Below are 25493 nucleotides of genomic sequence, written 5' to 3'. Positions count from 1 at the left end.
AAGAATAAATATTGTCAAAATGTCAATACTACCCAAAGCTATCTACACATTCAATGCAATCCCAATCAAAATTGCACCAGCATTATTCTCAAAGCTAGAACAAGCAATCCTAAAATTCATATGGAACCACAAAAGGCCCCGAATAGCCAAAGTAATTTCGAAGAAGAAGACCAAAGCAGGAGGCATCACAATCCCAGACTTTAGCCTCTACTACAAAGCTGTCATCATCAAGACAGCATGGTATTGGCACAAAAACAGACACATAGACCAATGGAATAGAATAGAAACCCCAGAACTAGACCCACAAACGTATGGCCAACTAATCTTTGACAAAGCAGGAAAGAACATCCAATGGAAAAAAGACAGTCTCTTTAACAATGGTGCTGGGAGAACTGGACAGCAACATGCAGAAGATTGAAACTAGACCACTTTCTCACACCATTCACAAAAATAAACTCAAAATGGATAAAGGACCTGAATGTGAGACAGGAAACCATCAAAACCCTAGAGGAGAAAGCAGGAAAAGACCTCTCTGACCTCAGTTGTAGCAATTTCTTACTTGACACATCCCCAAAGGCAAGGGAATTAAAAGCAAAAATGAACTACTGGGACCTTATGAAGTAAAAAATCTTCTGCACAGCAAAGGAAACAACCAAAACCAATGGAATAGGAAAAGGTATTTGCAAATGACATATCAGACAAAGGGCTAGTATCCAAAATCTATAAAGAGCGCACCAAACTCCACACCTGAGAAACAAATAATCCAGTGAAGAAATGGGCAGAAAACATGAATAGACACTTCTCTAAAGAAGACATCCGGATGGCCATCAGGCACATGAAAAGATGCTCAATGTCACTCCTCATCAGGGAAATACAAATCAAAACCACACTCAGATATCACCTCACACCAAAATGAGTGGCCAAAATGAACAAGTCAGGAGACTACAGATGCTGGAGAGGATGTGGAGAAATGGGAACCCTCTTGCACTGTTGGTGGGAATGCAAACTGGTGCAGCCACTCTGGAAAACAGTGTGGAGGTTCCTCAAAAAATTAAAAATAGACCTACCCTATGACCCAGCAGTAGCACTGCTAGGAATTTACCCAAGGGATACAGGAGTACTGATGCATAGGGGCACTTGTACCCCAATGTTTATAGCAGCACTCTCAACAATAGCCAGATTATGGAAAGAGCCTAAATGCCCATCAACTGATGAATGGATAAAGAAATTGTGGTTTATACACACAATGGAGCACTACGTGGCAACGAGAAAGAATGAAATATGGCCCTTTGTAGCAATGTGGATGGAACTGGAGAGTGTTATGCTAAGTGAAATAAGCCATACAGAGAAAGACAGATACCATATGTTTTCACTCTTATGTGGATCCTGAGAAACTTAACACAAACCCATGGGGGAGGGGAAGGGAAAAAAAAAGGTTAGAGTGGGAGAGAGCCAAAGCATAAAAACTGAGAACAAACTGAGGGTTGATGGGGGAGGGAGGGCGGGGAGGGTGGGTGATGGGCATTGAGGAGGTCACCTGTTGGGATGAGCACTGGGTGTTGTATGGAAACCAATTTAACAATAAATTTCATATATTGAAAAAAAACTATTAATCAGTATAACCTGATATACATCTTAGCAAATTTGAGTTTATGAAGACAATAAAACTGTACTAGGAGTATTATTAGAAAGATGAGTATACTTTATAATTTTTAATTACATATAATTTCATATTATATTTTACCTGATCAACTTGTATGCTTCTTAAATGTTTAGTAAATCAGTAATATATTGGTAAAATATCTTTAAGTAAGAAATAAAGTTAGCATAAATTCATCTGCATTAATCCTAAATAGAAAAAAAATATCTACCATAGTCTGTAATTTATTCCTTTTTTTCTTTTTATTCATCTTTCTTTTTTTTCTTTTTTGGTCAGAAGGTATGATTAGGTAGATACTGTCACAGGTGACTGCGTTGTCTATTGGAGAGACTGAAAACTTTGGAGTTTGATTCCTAGCTTTGTCCCATTCTACCATTTTTATTTTGGGTGAGGTACTTTTTTGTTTTTAGGATTAGTTTCTACATTTGTAAAGTGAGGAAAATAATACCTCCTGTTTAAAATTGTGAAGAGCATTAGTGATCAAGTGTGTCTATTACTCAGCATAGCAAGTGGCACATGATGGATATTACTAATGAATTTAGTCATCATTAATTATTATACCCTGGCTAATAGATATTTGCAACATATAATTCTAAAGGATGTGCACCTGGGCATTAATACTGTTCTCTTTAGTGTGTTTTATTTGATGGGGGGGGAGAGGGAAAAAGAGAGGTTAGCAATTACCAAAAACATGTATTTAGAAAAAGAGGCATGGTATGCTTAATAAATGTGGACAAACTCAATGCTAATTTACGTAACTTTGGGACCAGTATCTCTAAGCTTCATTTTTTTTCCTTAGTAGGCAAACCCCTTGAGCCACTTGATGCTTGATAATTAATAACTCAAAGATTCTTTGGCATTCAGTCCTTTTCAGAAGGTAGAAAAAGTGGAGCCTGGGGCTCTGAGAAAAAAGAAAGAGAAATGATACATAACTGAAAAAGCTTACAAGTTTGTGCCAGATAGTCTTGGGAGAGACAATATAAAACGGGGCTTAGAACTGACTCCTAGAAAAATTCACTTATTCATTTTTCCTAATAAATACTAATTGAGTCCCTACCATGCACTAGCTATAATTCTAGGAGGTTGAGATTCAGGAATAAATGAGAAAAAATTAAACAGATATCTACCTTTATGAAACTTATACTCCAGAGAAGGAATACATTTCATGAGACAGGAGATCCTGTCTTTCTAGTTCAGTACTATGTTCTGAAAATAGTGTCCAATAGTTAGTACATATTGTAAAAATATATAGGTAGAATACAATAAAAATAAAGAGATACTTTCAATAGTAGTGAGTATTATTGGGGTTTGGGATGGGGACTACTTTCCACAAGATGTTCAAGGAAGGCCACTGTAAGATGGCACCATTTGGGTTATGCTCAAATTTCTCTTTTATTTCTTTATAAGATTGAATTACATCAATGCCAGAGCATTTGAAATTATCACACACATCTCAACTACTGTGATATGTTTGTTTTGTTTTGTTTCAGTTTGGGTAACTTCTATTACTCTGTCTTTCAACTTCACTGATTCTTCCCTCTGCTATATTCAGTCTCCTGCAAGCCTATCCCATTAATTCTTTATTTCTAACACAGTATTCTTCATTTATTTCCATTGGGATATTTTTAAATACTTTACAACTCTCTGATAAAATTCTACATCTTTTCATGAATGTTTTTCCACTGGATTTTTATTTCACATTCATTACGGTAATTTTAAAGTATCTAATCCCAATTTTATCTCTGGATCTGCTTCTACTGACAACTTGAACGAAAACTCTCTTGACACTGGGTCACATTTTTTCTTCTCATGTCATAATTTTTTATTGTATTCCAGATAGTTTGTATAAAGGAATAGTAGAGACTTATATAAATAATAATTACCCCCAGACAATGATACACCTTTTCTATTATGAGGTTGACAATGTAGGAAGGAGACTGAGTTAATGAAGTGTGTTGTTGAGTCTGGGCTTTGTTGTGGTTAGATTCAGCTTCCCATTGGCTTCAAATGTTTTGATGGCTGAATCAGAACTTTTCTGGGGCACTTGGGTGGCTCAGTCGGTTAAGCATCTGACTTCACCCCAGGTCATGATCTCAGGGTTTGTGAGTTTGAACCCTGCATCGGGCTCCGTGCTGACAGCTTGAAGCCTGGAGCCTCTATAGGCTTCTGTGTCTCCCTCTCTCTCTGCCCCTCCTCTGCTCACACTCTGTCTCTGTCTCTCTCTCTCTAAATAAACATTAAAAAAAAAAATAATAATAATAGATAGATATAGATAGATAGATAGATAGATAGATAGAGCTTTTCTCTTAAGGAGGACTTGGGAATTGGGCCCCAGAAAGACTGCAGAGTCTCTGTATTATGATTAGGCCAGCCACCAACTTCCCAAACCATGGGATATCTTTTGCTGCTTATAGACCGGCTGCTAGCTTTTTGTGCTGCTAGGGAATTTCTTTGCTCTTTTGTCCTCTGTGCTAGCTTTCTGTGCTTCAGAATATCTTTCTGATGAGCTTCCCTTCCTCAAACCTTCAAAAGAGCCACTGCAGTACAACTGGGAAAGGCCTAGAATGCTTTGCAGCCCAAGCATTCAGCATGGTGCTGCCCTATAATGGGAGACAGTTGTGCTTCCCTTGGAGAGGATCTCTCTCAGGCTGCCTCAGCCCCTATCTGGTAGGCTCCTCAATGAAATAACATGGGAAAGAGTTGGTTGCTAAAGGCTGACAAGGTCTGTGCCTGGGTTCCTTGTATTCTCACCTATCAGACCACTCCAAACACATCTATTAAATATTCTTTAAAACTTTCCTACTTTGTCTATGATCACTTCCCTTCCCTCTCACCATTCCTGCAGGGAGCAAAGCAGTCACGTGTTTCTTCTCTCCTAAAAGGAGCTTATCTTTTACGTTCTGGAATTTAGTTCATTTAGGTTAATTTGTACCCTCAGATATCTGATAGGTTTTTAAAAGCCCAATTTTGCAGTTTATTGGACTTGTCCTGGTTGTTAGGGTAGGAGTGGTGATTTCTCTGGTTTTCTACATCTGAAGGAGAAACAGAAGTCCTGCCTGAATTTCAAAGTAACCATCAACCATATTGCAACGATCCTGGCTGAGTCTGAGTTGGGAAGGTTTTGGAAGGTGTTAAGCAGAGACAAAGGCAACACATCTGAGTCAAAATATGACATAAAACCCTGCAGTTAAATAGTAGGTATGAAAGTATATGAAATGTGAAGTATTTCATGCACAATTACAGTCTAGGTAATGATAAGAATTATTGTTATGTAGTGTTATATGTCATTGTTTGTGTTGATTTCCACCCTGTTTCCAACAATTCATTAAAAAACTGATCACACACATAGCTTTTCCTATTTGTAAATGTGCTCACTTCCTATATTAAGGCACCATCCTCCATACCTTGTAACCCAACAGCCATAACTAAATTTACAATTTAAACTAAATCAAACAGAAACAGTCACTGATAATTTTAATATTGGGGGTTTAAAGGACACATTATGAAAAAATTAAAATGCAAAAGGCAGCACAAAGTTAAATTAAATTATTTATTATGGAAAGATTAGTCAATCTAGTTATTTCCCTAAATTTTGCATGAATAAAATATGACACAAAATTTCCTTTTGGGTGATCAGTATATAGATCAGAAACTCCCCAAAGAAGCTGTATTAATAAAGTTAACTCATTCCTTATTAATGCTCCAGGCATTTTAACAACATGCAAAGTGAAATATCCACCTCAAAAATGACTTTAATGGTAAGTTATTTCTTTGCTTCATGTACACAATGGATAATTAGTTCAGGAAAAAAATCTCAAAGGAAGAAAAAATAGCCAACTGTGAAATTCACAAATACTTTTCTTGGATTGGGTACAAATGCTATTCAGGCCGATACCAGGGATGCATAAATTCTTTCTATCCTATTTACAATCCAGTCTTGATTAGTTAGGAGCTCATTTTCCAGTTTGTGAATTATCTAGGTCTTTGATTCTTCTCTTCCCTCTGGCTGATTACCTTTCCTATTTCTCTGCTCATTAGCACCTCCACTAGAAGGGGATGAAAACCCAGGTGAAAAGAAAAAGTGAATCACACATGAACATTTTTAAGTACTCTGAAGCTTGACTTTTTAAAAAAAAAATAATTTTCCTATTGTAAATGTATGTCAGATGTTCTGTTATCAATTTAAAATTCTACCACTTATAGTCTGAAACAAAATTCCTCGAGAAATTACTTCTCTTCATCTGGCTATCAGAATCTAGTATAAAATGAGGATGATATTCATACCTTCCTTTCAAAGTCATTCTGAGATCAACTCAGAGAAATAGAAGTTCGTGTCCTATAAATAGCTATACAAAAGTTATTATGTTTTGAATTCCTAAAATCCCTTTTTCAATTCTTGCTTCTTGTACTTCCCTTAAGATTTGGGGCTTGCCTAGGGAAAAGGCTCATTACCAAAAGATGTTTTTCTTTTTCTTTTTCTTCTGTTCTTTTTTTTTAACCTTCCCTTTTAACTCTAACATGATTATGAAATGTACTCTTGATACAAAACTAGAAGATACTGGTAAAAATATCATTGTATCCTTATTGACGAAATCCATTGATTGGTTCTTCATCATCTGCTATTGAAATGGATAACTACAAGTTGCCTATATATATATATATATATATATATATATATATATCCATACTAAAATGGTGCTCATTGTAATGTATATTTTCATAACTTTAGTTCGTAAAATGAAGACAAATCCCACAGAATACAATTTTCAGTAATTTGGAGGGTTCATTGTACATATTTATTCTATCAAAGTTTACCTCATTTGTGATATTTTAAAAATGGTTTCCCTGGTGATTAAGTTAGTTGTCCAAGGCCTCTGTGACTATTCTCCTTTTATATGGTTTACAATTAATTAGATCTTATTTGTGGGTCTCAGATACAACCTTAAATTCTGCTTAAATGGAATCAATTATCCAAACATAAATAATGGTTACAAAAATAAAAACAGTCATTAAAGTACAGTATACAAACCTTTAAAAACAAAACTAAATTAGTGTGTGTGTGTGTGTGTGTGTGAGCGCATGTGTGTGTGTTTGAACTATCTTAAAGAATAAAGAATGCTTTCAAGTAAATGTCTACAAGACCTAAGGGGAAAATATGAAAATAGTTCCTTGTGAATAATAAACCTCTAGAATATGCCTTGTAGGGTACAATGTAAAAGAATAAGATGCCTAGTGGTAAAAAAAAAGAAGCTGGGGGGGAAATGTTGTCTATGAGTAAGCTCCCATCTGCCCAAAAGTCAACTAGGATAAGTAGTTTGTAACAAAGCAAATGAAAAAACAATTGTAGTATCTTACATTAAATAAAAACCTTTATATTACCTTCTATTTTTAAGCTCTCATAAAACAGTTGTGCTTTTTTCTGTTTTTAAATGGACCCTTTAAGTTAAAAACAGACATATTTCAGAGACTTACAGGGATGGGTGGAGGGGAAGTAGAAGGTTTTACCCTATCCTTTCTCTTTCCTGGTTTCCCAAGTATTTTAAAAGAAGAATGCATCAGAGTTGAGTTCTCCACAAAAACATTATATTGACTGATGAAAGATTACTAAATTGATATTAAGAAAGTAAGTGAACCCACTGAACAGAACTCTTCACCTATCTGAGTATGGACTTGGTTTAATTTTATGGTTATATAGCAAACATATACAATTTATAAATTGTTCCCATTGCCTCTCTAATGAACAAGTCATACTAATAAGAGCCTAATTCAGTGCACCATCACCATCCCCAGGGTCTCTTTCAACATGGTTCAGTGTGTTCCCTGCCATACTTCCAAATGGAGAAGACAGTATTGTTATCCAAAAGGCAGCCTGACAACTTACAAAGTAAAGGCGAGTTTGAGAAAAAAGTATGTTGTAGGCAATTAATGCCTGTATATTGTGACTATTTAAAAAGCTTTGATAAATTTTATTATCCCACAAAACAACAGCTTAAAAATCAATCCAATATTTCTTTTTTTTCTTAATATGATATAAGGTCACTTTTAACCTGTTAATTCCTGTGATTCAATATCAAAGTGAATGTGACCAAAATGCAGGACACTTTTGTAAAGGGTAATAATTGACTGATGGCTCTGGCAATGGGGTAGAGATTGAAGCTCTCAGTGACAAGGGTTTAGCCATTCAGCTAAACCTTGAATTAATTTCCAGGACACATTCCATGAAAAGTGCCATATAATTTTAAACTGAACCTATTTTTTAAACAGATTTATTGAAGTATAATTTTATATATGATATATATATTCTATATAGGTTATATATATTATTTGTGCTATATTCTATATAATTATATGCTATATATACATAAATTATGTGTTATATATGTATAATTTATTATATGTTATATAAAGTATAACAAAATATTGTACACATTTAAAGCATATGATTTTATGAGATTTAACATGTGTATGCATACTGGTTTTTTAAAAATTTTTTTGACATTTTTATTTATTTTTGAGAGAAAGAGAAAGAGAGAGAGAGAGAGCATGTAAGCAGGGAAGGGGCAGAGAAAAAGGGAGACACAGAATCTGAAGTAGGCTCCAGGCTCTGAGCTGTCAGCACAGAGCTTGATGTGGGGCTCGAACCCATGAATTGTGAGATCATGACCTGAGCTGAAATTGGACGCTTAACCAACTGAGCCACGTAGGCACCCCATCATATGTATGTACTTTGAAACCATCATCACAATCAAGATAATGAACATGTTTATTATGTTTATTCACGCCTCAGGTATAGGAGTTCCTGTACCTCCAAATCCTTGCTAACATTCGGTATGATCAGTCTTTTAAATTTTAGACATTCTAATAGGTGTATATCTCATTATGATTTTAATTTGCATTTCTATAATGACTAATGATGTTGAGCACATTTTCATGTGTTTATTTATCATTCATAATCTTTTTTGTTGAAGTACCTGCTCGAGGGGTGCCTTGGTGGCTCAGTCAGTTAAGCGTCCAACTTCAGCTCAGGTCACGATCTCGCGGTCTGTGAGTTCGAGCCCTGCGTCGGACTCTGGGCTGATGGCTCAGACCCTGGAGGCTGCTTCCTATTCTGTGTCTTCCTCTCTCTCTTCCCCTCCCCCATTCATGCTCTGTCTCTCTCTGTCTCAAAAATAAATAAAACGTTAAAAAAAATTTGAAGTATCTGCTCAAATTTTTTTGGTCAAAGTGCAGAGGGTTGTTTGCTTTTTTACTGTTGGGTTTTGAAAGTTCTTTAAATATCGTGGATATAAACAAATATTCTGGATATAAGCACTTCAACAGATATGTGATTTGTAAATATTTTCTTACATTCTGGTTTGTATTTTCACTTTCTTAATAATAGGTTTAGAAGCGCAAAACTTTCTAATTTGGGTAAATCACATCATTTTTTTTTCTTTGAAGCACCGTGCTTTTGGTATATATCTAAGAAATATTTGCCTAACCTAAGATCACAAGAACTTTCACCTATGTTTTCTTTAAGAAGTTTTATAGTTTTAGGTTTTTCATTTAGGCCTATGACTATTTTGAATTAATTTTTATATATCATGTCAGATATGAGTGAACACTTACTTTTTTGAATATGGATACCAATTTTACTAGCATCATTTGTTATATAACGTTATATTTTGTCCACTGAATTTCTTTTTTGCAACTTTGACAAAGTCAGTTGTTCACACAACTGACGTGTGAGTTGTTTTCGGGCTTGCTATCCTCCTTTAATCTATTGGTATATTTATCTTTATGCCAGTATCTTGATTCTTGCAATTTTAAAATAAGCCTTGAAATCAGAAAGTGTTAGACTTCTAAATTGGTTCTTTTTGAATGATTTTGGCTACTGTAAGTCCTTTGCACTTACACAGGGATTTCAGAATCAGCTTGTCAAATTCTACCAAAAAAAGTAATGCTAACATTTTGATTACGACTGCATTTTATCTTTACACCAGTATGGGGACACTTGACATCTTAACAATGCTAACTCTTCCAATCATTGTAGAGCCTCCCATTTATTTAGGTCTTCTTTAATTTCTATTAGCAGGATTTTGTAGTTTTCAGGATGCATGTCTTTCACATCTTTGTCAGATTTATCCCAATTTCATGTGTTTGCTGCTTAATTTTAATACAATATGATATATTTACTTCAGTTTCCAGTTGTCTATTGCCAGCATATAAAAAGTATAATTGACTTTTATAAGTTGATCTTGTATCTTGCAACTCTGCTAATAAATTCATTTATTATTAAAAACATTTTTTTAGTATTTATTTTTGAAGGAAAGAGAGACAGAGTGTGAGCAGGGAAAGGGCAAAGAGAGAGGGAGACACAGGCTCCAGGCTCCGAGCTGTCAGCGCAGAGCCCGACACGTGGCTTGAACTCACATACCATGAGATCATGACCCAGGCGCCCCTAAACTCATTTATTATTTAAAGTAGAATTTTGACAGGCCATGACCAGGATTAGGTGAATGAGGCAATCTCCAGAGGTGCATAATTTAAGGGATTACAAGAAAAGTTGGTAATGAAGATAAACACTATTTTAATGCATATTTTAAGAAAAATATGAAAACAACAGCCTATAAGGTAGCTTCCTGGTTTTGTAAATAAAGTGGTTTTTATTGGCACATTTAATCATATTTTCTACATAAACAATCATATCCTCTGTGAATAAAGTTTCACTTTTTCCTTTGAAATCTGTATATCTTTTTGTTGTTTTCACTCTTTTATTTAAACAAATAAACTCTAGCAGAAATGTGGAATAGAAGTGGAGAGAGCAGATATCCTTATCTTATTTCTCTTGGGAAGAAAATATTCAGTCTTTCACCATTAACTAGGATGTTAGCTGTAGGTTTTTGTTTGTTTTGTTTAATGGTTCTCACCAGGTTAAGGAATTACCTCTCTATTCTTAGTTTGCTGAAATTTCTTTTAAATTAAAAACAGATTTTTGGATTTCTTCAAATGTTTTTTGTTTGGTTTATGGAGATAATTATATAATTTATGTTGTTCTCATTGTTATTATTTAGTTTGTAATTTATGTGAATTACAATATTCTCAAATGTTAAACCTACTTAGAATTCTTGGAATAAACCTCAATTGGTCATGATGAGGTCATTATATTCTTTATATATTATTGAATTCTATTTGTTAAAATTTGTTTAGAACTTTTGCATCTATGTTCATGAAAGACAACAGTCTATACTCTTCTTTTCTTGTCCTGTCCTTGTGTAATTGTAATAAGGTGTTGGCACCATAGATTTAGTTGGGAAGTATTCCCCCTGTCTTACTTTTCTGAAAGTGTGTGTGTAGAACTGGCATTATTCTTTCTTTTTTTTTAACTAACAATCAATTTATTAAAAAGGTCGATTTAAGCATCTGCTATGGTGACTTCCACCTCAACTCCTGGCTCAATACTGATGGAAGTAATCTGTCTAACAATCTCAGAAGGACTGTGCAAATCAATGAGTAGATCGTTGATCCTCATCTTTAAAACGATCCCAAGTCTTAGAACTTTTACCACAAGGAGTTTTCTTGTAGTGATTCTCAGTCTTGGCAGGCATCCGAAATGGTCCTTTCACTTTGAGATTCTTTTCCTTTGTGCCTCTGATCAAGTCAGCACATACATTCTCCAAAGATTTCACGTTGCGGCTGGTTAGAGTAATTCTAATCTGGTGAATGGCCACCTCTGATTCCACGGGTGTCTTCGGGCCATGGCTTCCTGACTGACTTATTCCTCAGCAAGAGAGAACAGCAGTGAGTTGGGAACAGGGGCAGAGCCTGCAAAGCTCCGCTCTAGCTGTGACCATGTCTTCCTCAAAGAGCTGGAATCATTCTTTCTTAAAGGGTTGGTGGAATCTATTCAGGAAGCCATCTGGGTCTGTAGTTTTCTTCATGGAAATGTTTTGACCTATAAATTCAATTTCTTTAACATTATTGCTTCTTGACTAAGCTTTGATAGTTTTCATCTTTCAAAAGATCTGTCCAGTTTATTTGCATAAAATCGTTTATAATATTCTATAATTTTTCTTTAATATCCATAGAATCTGCAGTGGTGCTACTTCTTTCATTCCCTATATTGATAATTTGTGTTTCTTGTCTCCTTTTTCTTCAGTCTGTCTGTTTTATTAATTTTGGCTGTCTTCTTAAGCAATCAGCTTTACTTTCCTTGATATTCTCTATTTTGAGAGAGAATACTGTTTTCTAACTTACCAACTTCCTCCACTGATCTTCATTATATCCCTTATTTGAGTTTAGTTTATTCTTCTTTTTCTACATACCTTGAATGAACTGAATTCTTTAAAATTATTGATACTTCTTTTGTGGCACAGAATACGGTCTATTTTAATAAATGTTATGGACATATTTGAAAAGATAGTGTATTCTGTTACCACTGGATGGCATGTCCTATTAATGTCAGTCAGATAGGTTGATAGCATTTTTCAAATCTTGAATGACCTCCCTTCATTGTTTTATTAATGATTTATAGGTAGGTATAGAAATAAACTGTGATTCTGAGTTTTTCTATTGCTCCTTGCTGTTCTATTAGTTTTTGCTTCATGTTATCTTAAAATTTTGTTACTAGGTGCATAAACTTAAGGATTGCTATCACCTGTGGATGAACTGACCATTTCATTATAATAAAATGCTCCCTTTTTGTCCCTGGCAATATTCTTTGCTTTGACATCTACTTTGTTTTTTTTTATTAATATTATAAGATTTTATTTGATTAGAGTTAGCATGGTACATCTTTTTCCATTGCTTCAATTTTCTCCTTTTTGTGTCTTTATATTTAAAATTATTTTTCTTGTAAGCAGTATATACACAGTAGAGTCACGCTTTTTCTTCCAATCCGAAAATCTCTGCCTTTTAATTGGGAATGTTTCAACCACTTACATTTCATATGATTATTGATATGGTTAGGTTTTAGTCTATCATGTTACTACATGGTTTCTATTTGTGTCATCTCTTCTTTAGTATGTTTCTCTTTTTCTGCCTTCTTTTGGCTTAAGTACTCTGTATGATTCTATTTTATAACTCTACTGTTGCTTTTTAGCTATAATTCAGATGCATTATTTTATTAGTTGTTTAGAGCTTCAATTGTACATAGTTATCACAGTCTACCTTCAAGTGATATAAAACTTTACATAATTTGTTAGAAGCTTACATTAGTATAATTCATTTTCTTCCTCACAACTCTTGTACTTTATTGTCATTTTTACCTTTATATATTTTATAAACCACACAGTCTTATATTTTTGTTTAAACAAACAATTCTCTTCTAAAGTGAATTAAATAAGAAGAAACAAAATCATATATTTACGTATGTAGTTACAAATCCTGGTATTCTTCCTTTCTTTGTGTAGATCCATATTTCAACCTAGCAGCATTTTACATTCTGTCTAAAACAGTTTTTAAACATTTCTTGTGGTGCTGATCTCCTGATGATGATTTTATTTTGGCTTTTCGTGTTTGAAAAAGTATTTATTTCACCTGTATTTTTGAAAGATATATTGTTGAATTTTGCAATCTACATTAACAGTTGTTGACCTTTTATTTTCTTTCAGCACTTGAAAGTTGTTGTTTTCTAGCATGCATTGTTTCTGACAACAAATCAAAACAGTGACTTTTATATTTGTTCTTCTGTAAAGAATATGCTTTTTTCTCTGATTTCAAAATTGTTTCTTTATCATTGGCTCAACTAATTTAATTATGATGTACTCCTTGGTATAATTTTCTTCATGTTTCTTATGCCTGGAGTTCAAGTTTCTTGTTTTTTACTTGTTTGTTTGTTTTGCAGGTGGAAAGGCTTATAGCTTTATGCAAAACTGGGAATTGGAGCCATTTTGTTTCTTCAAACTTTGAAAACTCCAGTATATATCAGGCCACATGAAGTTGTCCCTAGCTCACAAATGGTATATTTACTCCCCACTCTCCAACCACCCCCCATGCATTTTAATTTGGATAGTTTTTACTGCTATTATCTTCAAGGTGACTAATCATTTCTTCTGCAGTGCCTAATACGGTGTTATTAGTTACCAGTGTATTTTTCATCTTATTCATTGTAGTTTTCATTCTGGAAGTCTGATTGCATTTTTTGTTTTGTTTTGATTTTTATTTAAAAAAATTTTTTAATGTTTACTTATTTTTGAGAGAGAGAGGTGGGGGGGAGGGGCAGAGAGAGAGGGAAATACAGAATCCAAAGCAAGCTCCAGGCTCCAAGCTATCAGCACAGAGCCGACAAGGGGCTCAAATCCACAAACTGTGAGATCATGACCTGAGCTGAAGTTGGATGCTTAACCGACTGAGCCACCCAGGTGTCCCACATGATAGGTAATTTTTAGTTGAATGCCAGACACTGTGAATTTTATCTTATTTGGTCCTAGATATTTTTGTATACCTATATTCTTGAGGTTTGTTCTGAGTTTCAGGTTACTTGGAAATATTTTGATCCTTTCAGATCTGGCTTTTAAGGGTTGTTGGGCATGACTAAAGCAGTGCTAAGCCTATGGCTAATTGTGAATCATGGGGTTTTCCAGTCTGGCTGGCAGAAAGAGTAATTATTCCCAGATCCTTTTATGAATTGAGTACTAGTTCCTCTAATCCATTCAGAAAGTTCTTTCTGCAGTCTCTTGTAATTTACTCACATGCATGAGCTGATGTACTCTGTTGAACACTCAAGAGGGACCTTCTGCAGGTCGCTGGAGTACTCCCTGCATGCAGCTCTCTGCTTTCTGGTGTTCTATCTTGTGAATTCTAGCCACCTTGGTTTCTCTGGACTTTCAGCTTTGTCTCCTCAACTCAGAGAGACTTCTGGGTTCTTCTTCCTGTAATGTGGCCTGGAAACATTCTAGAGCATTGGCAGAGCTCATTCCTTTGTTTTCCATCTCTCAGTGACCACTATCTTTATCGACTGTTGTCCCAGGTCTTAAACACTGCTGTTTCATATATTTTATACCTTATTTTATGTTGCTGTTTCAGGTGGGATGGTAAATCCAGTCCCCATTACTCCATCTAAACTGTAGCTAATGTTTTCTTTTAAGGAACTAGGAATATCCTATTCAAAAAAAAAGAAAAAAAAATACTTGGCTACATGAAGCCAGAAACTAATCACAGAACTATGAGCTTCATTATGCATTCTGATTCATTTTGGCTACTCTTGTTTGTAGAATTAAACACATTTTAATTTTTCTCTTTCTATGCTGATACTAATAACTGCCATTATTTAAGTCTTGTTTTAATTGGAAACTAAGTCAAAAAAATGAGCGATATTAAAGCACAGAAGTATAACAAATAAAACACTGAATAAAGATCAGAAGACTTTACATTCTATATTACATATAATAAATTCAAGATTATAAGTATCACTAAAAAGCATATTTAGTGAGCTAGTTTTTAATTTTTTAGTTGGTAATTATTTCTAAAATAGTGACTTGTATATGCACTGTTAGTTCACAAATGCTTTGCAAATCAACTGGCAATATACTTCAAGAGCTATAAATAGGCTGTTACCTTTGACTTGCCAAATCCCCCTCTCAGAATATTTCATGAAAACTAATTATTACTTTAAAAAGGAATAAAAGCTAAATGCATAAAGGTATCCTATGCAATATTATTTATAGTGGTGAATAACTTCAATGTGCCAAACAAGATACATATAATATCTCATTTAATCTTTACAACAACCTCTGGGAATAGTTCTTGTTATCACACAGATGAGGAAGCAGACTCTGAGAGCATCAATAAACAGCAAGTCAGAGTTGATGCTGAGATTCAAATCTATTCTGACTTTAAACCTCATACCATTAGCTCTTAGACTCTATCAACTCTAGAAAGTGAAAACAGAGATTTGTTAGGACAACTAGACATGGACTGTTTTACATCAATCCACCCTAACTTTTTAAATTTCCACTATTATTATGATTAATTTTTATTTTATTTTTTTGTACACTAGATAGATCTTTTAAAAAATCAATAAAGTAATGTCAGCAGATAACTGTCCTGGATTTTAGTAAAAGAGGGAGGTTGGGAAGTATCTGTATTCTCTAGAATTCATGAACGATGTTAGAAAATCACTACTTAAGCTCTGGTGTAAAGAAAGAAGGAGTTTCCTGGGGATATACTAGACTTCCCTTCAATATTTGCTCCAGCAGTTTCCTAATTTATTTAAAATAAATCAACATGGGAATGTGTAGAAATTGACAGAAACAGAGAATTGACAAGCTCAAAAAATTCCAGAGGGAACAAAGAAGGAATCCCTCCAGTGCAGGGATGCTTACATTTCTGTTGGTGAATATCCTTTTCAGAACATGAGGGGGAAAGAGCAAAGGTGATGTTTATGCTTTATAAGCTCTGTATTAAGAAAGCAATGGTTTAATAAAAAATGAAAGCAAAAGTTAACAACCCTATACTGGTCATCATTGGCCTGAAACATATATATTGTAGTTTTATCTGTTACTAAATTTTATTCTTCTAAACAGATTGAGAGGGGATAACAAAATCCTCATATTTCTAATGAGTAAGACTTAGTTATAAATAATCCAAAGAAAAGAAAGCCTGCTTCTGCTGAGTCAGCCTTTGTGGTGCCTATAGGAAGACTGCAGCAGTTATGGGGTGATGAATACCCACTGAATAAGCAGTAAGTATCCTCCTTGTTTAGAGGACACCTAGATCTGACTCAATCCCTTGACTCCCTATTTTCAAATACAGAACTTAAGATGGGACCAGGTAACAGTTCAAACCAAGGTCCACATTGAGTCACCGACATTGTACTCTAAAGTCAGCTATAAAATGTCTTGAGCTGGGACTAATGACAAAATAATGGTTGGCTGATAACAGACTTCTTTCTTTGTCTAATAAAAAGATTTTGCTTTCCTTTTTGAGAGTCTGTGGTTAAGAGAGCTCAATATAATTGTCCTATCTGAGTGGGTGGGTAAAGGAGAACTGAAATGACATATTACTCTTAATTCCTCAGGTTCTTTAGTGCCAAGTGAAATACCTCTTCAAGGTGTAATGGAAAGATTTCCAGCCCCAATGACTTCACTTACTAGCCGTGTGACACAGTGCCCTGTGCAATGCCATATTTATAAAAGTCAGTCTCCTCATCTATAAAATGAGGAAAAACTCTGCTTCACAGATATATAAAGCCCTAAGTACAGGCCCTGGCACATATAAAAGGCTCTTGAGCTCTGATACAGGACTTTTATAAATATGTAATGATATATGTCAATGGTCATGAATGCTACTGGTTTTATATGCAGTAGCATTAATTGAACTTTATAAAAAATATGCACACACACCACATACATATATACATATGTATACACACACATACACACACACACACACACACATTCACACTCACACAAATGGATATTCACTGTATCCATCCCAGAATTTCTGAAATGACTAAACTAGGACAGAGCCTAACCATAAATACCTTTTCTGAAGTTCCACAAGAGATTCTAATATGCAACCAGAGCTGAGAAGCACTGGGCAAAGGTTCTTAATCTGAGGTCCATAGAATTCTTGATAGAATACAGGAAATTCGTGAACTAGGATGGAGAAAAACTTAGACCTTTATTTTTATTTTCTTTATTTTCACTAACCTCCTGCTGTAATTTAGCATTTCCTCAGGAATGCAACAAACCATAGTAGGGCTATCGATAACCTGGGACTTTGCACCAACAGAAGCCACAGAAAATCACCTTCAAGTTGCTTTAGATATCTCAAGGTGTCACTGATGGTCACCATTATGTTAAAATTCCAGTAGTTACTACATCCGCCACTAGATTGTGTTTTAGTGACTTATTAAAGAGTAACGTGCATTACTATACTGTATTTGTAAAAATATATTGAGCATTCATTTTCATACAATAGGAATCCTTTGCAAACTGTTGAATTGGGTTTTACACATTCAAAAACATTCTGAAGAAAGGCTGTTAGGCTTTGGTAGGGTGTGTAAGGAGTCCAGGACACACACACGGGGTTCAGAATTCTGTATTTAGAGGCTAATTGGTCAGGAAAGCACTTTCAGGAATGCTGATGAAGAGCAACTTGTTTGGAATCATTTTGAACTTAATGTGTGCAATGCTGATTTCTCAGTAATGAACTGAGGAAGGGTTTCAGTAGAGTGAGGTGTATTGTAATTGAAGTATATTTACATATCAATTGTTCTTCCTTTATTAATTTCTCTAACAAAGCCATCACTCCCTTTTCTATCTTCACCAGCTAATTCGCTGCTGAATCCCTATCTTTTGCCTAACTCTTACTTTAGCTGCCACAAATGATAGAAAATGTCAGTCTTTGTTTGCTAATTCAGTGCATTCAGACAAAATGCAGCATGTATTTTTTTGGTTAAAAAAAATTGCGAAGCTTAAAATATATGGTTTCTAAGGCTTTTGCAGTGAGAATGAAAGGATTCACTTAAAATTGATTTCTGTAAGCCCTAATTATACAGTACATTTCATAATAAGCATTGCAAAATCTCAGCTTAGGAACAAAAAAACTCTTAGTAATAAACTGTCACTACAATCATCAGTGTGCCAAATTTAATTCACAGATAAATAAAAAGGAACCTTGAAAGCCGGGCAGAAGTCTAGTATAAAGTGTAGGCTTTGGTATAACTCTGTGCTAGTTAAGGAACAAGCCTTTACAATATATTTCAGGGGTCTCAATGCCTTTCTAGTCAAGGTGTTCTTCCAGCTGTCTCCTCCAGTTCATGGTCAACTGGTGTCTACTCTCTCTGGAAAGAAAGATACTAGCTGCTGCTACTATCAGCTGACCTACATCCCTTCTCCACAACCCTCAGGACAATTTCTTTTTCAGAAAAGTTACCTCTTGCTTAGAAGCTGCCACACTGGGTTGAATTACCCGATCCCTGTCATCAAAGGTGGCAGCCACGCACTTGAGAATGATGTGGGAAAACTCCAGTGAGAGTGATAATTAAACTTGGAAAATGAAGGGTCACCTTCTTTCGTTCAGCTCATTGGGTTTGGCATCAGAGTAATTCCAAAACAGTGGGGGATATTCTACTCGCAGCATGGCAATATCTAGGTGCAACACATTATTTCTCTGGGTTCAAATGGGAATGCCATTTTAATTGTATTTAAAATGTTATCGTTGATATGGAGGATAAAAGTGTTAGAAATTAGTTCTAAGGATATAGAAAAAGAATAATGAGTATAATCTCAATGGCGAAAGAATTAGAAACAAGAAAAGCATGCATTGTTTTCTCAGAAGGAAAAAGCATATAGGAGGAGAAAATTGTTTCCAGGGAAATTTTGAAAAGAACATTTAAATGTGCTTCTTCTTTCTACTTGACTGTGGAATCACAAAGCAAGAGTTTCATCTCAGCTTTCTCGTCTACTTACTGTCATTTCTTGGAGGCCACTGTATAATATCTCGCTCCTGCCCAAAAGAGAGTAGAGTTTGAGACAAGCCAGTGGCAGGAGTTCTCTTCCAGGAAAAGGGATTTTTTTTTCAGATACTATGGCTTATCTAAATACTATAGAAGCAATATCTGGGGAAATTATATTTCATCCTCTTATGTTGCATTAAAAAGTAATACTGAAATTTTAAAGGCCTGAAATGATACTGCACTTTGTGCACTAGAGAACACTATAATTAGACAGGAGCACAGATGCTAAAAGCAAGTTTCAAGTTCAAATTTTGGCTTCACCATGTAGAATAGTCCCCCTTTATCTATGAGGGATACATTGCAAGACCTCCAGTGGTTACCTGAAACCATGGATAGCACTGAACCCTTTATAAACCACGCTTTTTCCTATATATACATACCTATGATAAAGTTTAGTTTATAAATTAGGCACAATAAGAAATTAGCAACAAAAGCTAAGAATAAAATAGAACAGTTATAACAACACACTGTAATAAAAGTTATGTGCATATGGCCTCTCTCTCTCTCTCAATATTATACTGTATTCACTCTCCTTCTCATGATGATGTGAGATGATAAAATGCCTATGTGATGAGATAAAGTGAGGTGAATAACATAAGCACTGTGACAAAGCTTAAAACAACTACTGACCTTCCAACATCAGAAGGAGGATCATCTGCTTTCAGACTGGGTTGACTCCTGGTAACTAAAACCATGGAAACTGAAAGGGGAACCAAGGAATAGCTGTGCAACCCTGGGCATGTAATGTTACTTCTTTGTTTCCTATCAGTTTCCTCTCTGTGAAATGGGGAATGTAATAGTACCTATCTTATAAGATTATTTAAAGATTGAGTATTAAAATACATAAGGCATTTATAACAATACCAACCACAGTTTAATATTATAAGAGCTCACACTTATTATTTTTGCTATTATTTTACGGTTGTTCAGTACCTAGTATAATACTTAAAATCCGTAGATGGTGTTTAAAAACACATTAATAATTCTTCTTATACTTGACCCACTTTTTGTCCCTGTCTTTCTGAGAAAAGCTTCCCACAAGATTTTGGCCCTTTGAAAAAACAAATAGCTCAACATAATTGTTTACTAGAGTTAATTGCATAATGTGAACATAGAGTATTTGCAACATCAATTTCAGAAAGTGAAAAATTCCTAAAGAACAGAATCTACAGATATCATATGGGTATTGATAGTTCCCTTTATATATGAAGGTTTGACTTGAGGACGATTAATTTTATTCTATGTGTGTATATTTTGTTTCAAGGTAAGAGAGCTTTGAACCAATCAGAATACTCTAAAACAACAACAACTTAATGGGTTAGGCAAGAGAATGAAATAGAAAGTCCCTTTATAAGATTTTCGAATTTATCAGTTTGTGGGAAAACATCCACAAATTTCATTAGATTTTAAAATATCTATCATTAGAGTACTTAAAACATTCCAATTCATCTTTGAATCTTTTCTACAACACAAAGACACACATTGTCCAAACCTCAACTTCCATTCATCACCAGCTCTGAGACAGAAAATGATGAGGGGCGGGGAGGCAGAAAATTGTGTGTGTGTGTGTGTGTGTGTTGTGTGTATGCATATGTGTATCAGAGTGAGAGAGGGGGAAAAAGAATAAATGAATTAAGAACAACTCTAACCATCTACTGAAGAGAAAATACTACCTATAGGTTAAAAAACTATTGGCAACATATAAAAATCCATAAAGAAATGAAATACATGTAATCTTTGTGCACAGTACTTTTAAAGAAAGGGCTTTATAAAAGATAGTGACTCATTTAGTATAAAGGTATTAAAATTATTTGGTAAATTATTTCCCACTGAAAAAACATAAATAAACTATATAAGAAGATATTCTGCTTCTGCCTCAGGTTTATATTTAAAATGATTTATAGCCTGCAATTTCTTCCTAAGGTCATCACCTTCATAAATACTAGCTACATACAGTGAAAACCAAGTCAATAAAATGAGGATTTCATTTCTCTTCCTCTGCTTATGTAGATACTTCTTCCATCTGCATGGCACCCATTTATAACAAAGCCTCACATTGTGTGGATTTTTATGAGTTCTTGAGCTTTTCTTTCTTTTTTATCTTTCTATGCATCAGCAAAGCAACTGGCAGATTCTTTAATAAAATATATTATACACATTAATATTTATAAGCCTATGAATTGGATGTTTAAATAAACATTCACCAACTTATGCCAATTCTTTTGTTTTAGACGTTAAATCACACTTACATTGTCTGGAAAGTCAGCTTTTAGTTCGGTGACACTTTGACACCAATATGCAGCCGTTTTTTCACTGATGAGCTCAATATTCAGGAAGGAGCTTTGTCCAGGGCCATACATGGGGCCAGAGGTAGTCCCCCGGATGATTCTAGGCGAAACATTTGTCACGATGTCCTGATAAAAGAGTAAAGATATTGGGTCTCCTTTTGACCAAGAAAAACTACAATCTTTATTCGATGCTCATTTCTATATGACAATATTTTACCAAGTCCTTTCTCACATTTTTAGAGAAGAATTTTAAAAATATATTTTAAATTACATGTGAATATAAACTACTTCCAAATGAAAGAGTAAACAAAGTATTTGTCAGCTTTATTTAAATTACTTTCTGTAATTGTAAGGTTAGCATCTTAAAAAATATGTAAATTCATTTTATTGGTTTTGGGCATACATATTTTAATTTGTTTGCAATTAAATAATAAATAAAAACCTGATAAGTAAAATGTAAGAATATCGTTTCAGTCTAGTTAATCCAAATACCTTCAATGACATTTTAATTCCAATAAAAGCTAATGTTTTGTAAAGAAAAAAACCCACTATTTTTCTTAAAAAGCAATTCCAATGTAAATCAGCCAGGGAGTACATATTAGTACCATTGGCTCATCAAACTTTAACACATATTCTAACAAACTAACTGGGTCAACCTACCTATAGAATTCTAACTATAAATTCACATTCAATGAGAATTCAGTTCTTCCAAGACTGAAATGAGGATATCAATAACTTCCTGATAACTATAAACAGTAAACAAATTAACTTGCTTGTTAAGTGTAATTAACAATGTACAACTGCTTCTAAAGCTGTATTAACAAAGAAGAGTAACATTCTTACATTACTAAAAACTAAAAAGAAACAAAGAAGAAAAATGTTTCTTTAGCCAACTTCCAATTAAAATTAATTTTGAGTAAAGGTCATTTAGTTAAGGATTTATCAGAATTAGTCATTTAAGTACCCCTCCTCACCATCTTGTCACTTTTAGTGAGATAACATGAACCCCCATTAGTATATAGCAATTAAGGTCAATTTACATATTTTAATTAAGAACCACCCCATATAAAACAATTAGCGTAATAGGCATACTAACTGGATTTCATAACATTTGGACGTTTTTCCAACTAGATAGACAGGAAACCTTAATTAGCATTAATTAGTGCTGATCTGCATATGTTTGATAAGGCATACCCTTGCCACAAAAGATTATTTATTCCTGAATCTGCCAAATGCTACAGTTGCAGAGGATAAAAGGACTTTTCTTCACATTGCATGTTAATTTCTGGTAATTTACATTCACTTTTACATTCGAATTAGTATATTATAAAATAAATGGTATAAATGTTACAATAAGCCTCCTTAAATATGTACATTTTTACTTATAGGAATCCTGCCAGTTAATGTTTTACTAATTAAGCCATTCCACTTCTATTGTAATTATGGGCAACACCACCAGCCTTACTTTGATTTGCCATTGTAAAACAGTGTTCCACAATCTTATAATGGGTAAAATGACATTCAAGTCACTCCAGAATGCTCAGGTTTAATGGGTCAAATTTCTGTCTTGGCAAAGGCTTAAATGTATGCTGTACATCCCTGCAGGTGGCTTCTGTGCAGCTTACCCAGGTAGGTAACTCAAGTGCTGCCATGGTCTGAGAACACGATGCTAGGAATGTTTCTATCAAATAAGGCTTATTTTCTTCTATTTTTAAAAAAATTTTGTTTAAGGTTTATTTATTTTTGAGACAGAGAGAGACAGAGCATGAATGGGGGAGGGTCAGAGAGAGAGGGAGACACAGAATCCAAAGCAGGCTTCAGGCTCTGAGCTGTCAGCACAGAGCCCGACGCGGGGCTCAAACTCACGGACCGGACCACGACATCATGACCCGAGCCGAAGTCAGCCGCTCAACCGACTGAGCCACCCAGGTGCCCCAGGCTAATTTTCTTCTATATTCCAACTTTCAAAAGCCATTCACTTTAAGCCTTGAAGTCTTCATTTCCTCTGCTCTACTCCCTAGTCTAAAAGCCTTTCATCTAGATAAATCCAATCTAGGCCACAGGTTTTGCCCTATATAAAACTTGGCCAAGGAAGTGAATACTGTCCTTACTCAGTTCACCAACTCATGTGCCCTGGCACTGAAGAGTCCCACAAATGAAGGGGCACCCATTTAAAGGACCACTTTATAATTTAGCAGCACCTCCTGCTTATTCAACAAAACTGACTAATGTTAGCAGCATCCCTCTTCCTATCCATTCTTCAGGTCTTAACTTAGACTTCAGTCCCTTTGAGAAACCTTTCCATGTCTCCAACATCATCAAGTCTTAATAAGCTGCTCTGACTTATGCCACCATAGCAATATATCCTTCCCCAATTGGCATTCTTAACATCCTGTAGTGTAACTGTCTATATTCTTGTCTGAACCTTCCACTAGAGTATAAGGATTGGAAAAGAAACTATCTCATTTGCTAACACATGTGCAGCTTCTAGCCTGGCCTTTAACAGGTGCTCAAATAATGTTTTTTGAAGAAGCCTAAAGCAAAACCCTAGGCACTAGAATGGGTCTTGTCCTGAGGCAGGGGAAGGATAGAGGATTTATTGCTGGCCTTATTCTGTTGCTGAACAGACATTATATTCAATTTTCAGGTACTGGTTCTTTGCTTTAGATCCTTTCCTACTAGTCTGTTACTCTAGAATTGGGGACTTTCCTTGCTTCCCCTGATACCTCAGTGACCCCTGAATACAGCTCCCTGTCCCCAACTACAGTTGGTAACACTGTGCTTGACACAGATTGCCCACCTCTCCCCATCTCAGCCTACAGCAGAGCCTCAGTGACAGGAAGCATATTTCAACTTCCTCACACTGTAGCTTTTAAGATCTCCCGGATTGTTGGCTCTAACTTCCTGGGTTTATCTGATCTCAAGGAACCAAATACAATGGTTTTATTCAGATACAATCTGACTCTAAGGCTTTCTGGGTCAGGTGGATGCGAATTCCTAAACTGGTCATTGGCTACCTAGAGGATTTCTTGGCTGATGAATGTATTACGATCTTAACCAACTATAGTTGCTTCTTGTGTCTGTGCCCTAGGCTGGGACCACATCTTCATAGTATGTTTAGGCTTTTTTTTTTTTTTTAATATCATAAAATAAAGAAGACACAGCATAGAAGAATTGCACCTATACTGAGTAAGGAAAACTGCAATGGTCCAGTAATTCTAAGCCATATACTATTTTACAGTAACCTGCCTAATAACAATTAGGCCAACAACCCACAGTGGCCAAATGGCCAAATTAACAAGATTTAAATGGAGGACAGTCAGGGGTGTCTGAGTGGCTTAGTCAGCTAAGGGTCCGACTTTGGCTCAGGTCATGCTCTCATAGATTTGTGAGTTCAAGTCCAGTGTCTGACTCTGTGCTGACAGCTCAGAGCCTGGAGCCTATTTCATTTTCTGTGTCTCCCTCTCTCTCTGCTCCTCTCCCACTCATGCTCTGTCTCTCTATCACCCAAGAATAAACATTAAAAAATTTTTTTTAATAAAAAAATAAATAGAGGACAGTCAAGCAAATGCTCCATTCTTAAAATGCCCCACTTCAGTGGTACCTTAAAACCTAAAATTCTGACATTAGAGATTTTTCTTTTGAATGCTGTGAGTTAAATTTATTTTTAATGTTGGGGGTGTTTTATTTTTCTCTTTTATAATCTGGTATTAAACTCTAAATATACAATGGGAGAATTATCAATGATCTCCTTAACCAAGATCAAACAGTAAGTGCAAGCAAATCAGAGGGAAATTTTATCTACTTCATAATCAGGGTTGCTAATTCCTTTATGTTGATTTATAACAGGCAGTGTTTCTCTGAACAGGTTAGTGTTCTCTTTCTTTAACTCAAGCCAAGAAAAAAGATCCTTAACAACCGCCCAAATTGCATATGCCTAATGTGTAGAGCTTGTCAACTATCAGTGAGTCAACTGTTGCCATTGTAGCAATTTAAAAATTCAGTGTATTCCAAATTCAGTGAAAGTGCCGAGATTCCAAGATTCCAAGATTGTCACCTAGTGATAAATTGATAATAGAAGTTTTATTCTAGGTTTTCTTTC

General features: G+C 35.0%; 1 protein-coding gene and 1 pseudogene across 2 annotated transcripts in view; both read right to left on the bottom strand.

Moving 5' to 3' along the window:
* DPYD (dihydropyrimidine dehydrogenase) overlaps positions 1 to 25493 on the bottom strand; it is an 848382-nt gene that overhangs the window by 317514 nt on the left and 505375 nt on the right. For both annotated transcript variants that reach the window (XM_049618415.1, XM_049618416.1), the window contains one exon: positions 21353 to 21517. In XM_049618415.1, coding sequence (XP_049474372.1) covers positions 21353 to 21517 — 165 coding nt within the window. The remainder of the gene's footprint in view (positions 1 to 21352; positions 21518 to 25493) is intronic.
* Positions 6544 to 17437, bottom strand: LOC125913311 (40S ribosomal protein S20-like; annotated as a pseudogene).

Source organism: Panthera uncia (assembly GCF_023721935.1).
Source record: "Panthera uncia isolate 11264 chromosome C1 unlocalized genomic scaffold, Puncia_PCG_1.0 HiC_scaffold_4, whole genome shotgun sequence".
In the NCBI taxonomy this organism is placed as follows: domain Eukaryota; kingdom Metazoa; phylum Chordata; class Mammalia; order Carnivora; family Felidae; genus Panthera; species Panthera uncia.
Note: the sequence above shows the minus strand (reverse complement) of the source record. Positions and strands in the feature narration are given on the sequence as shown.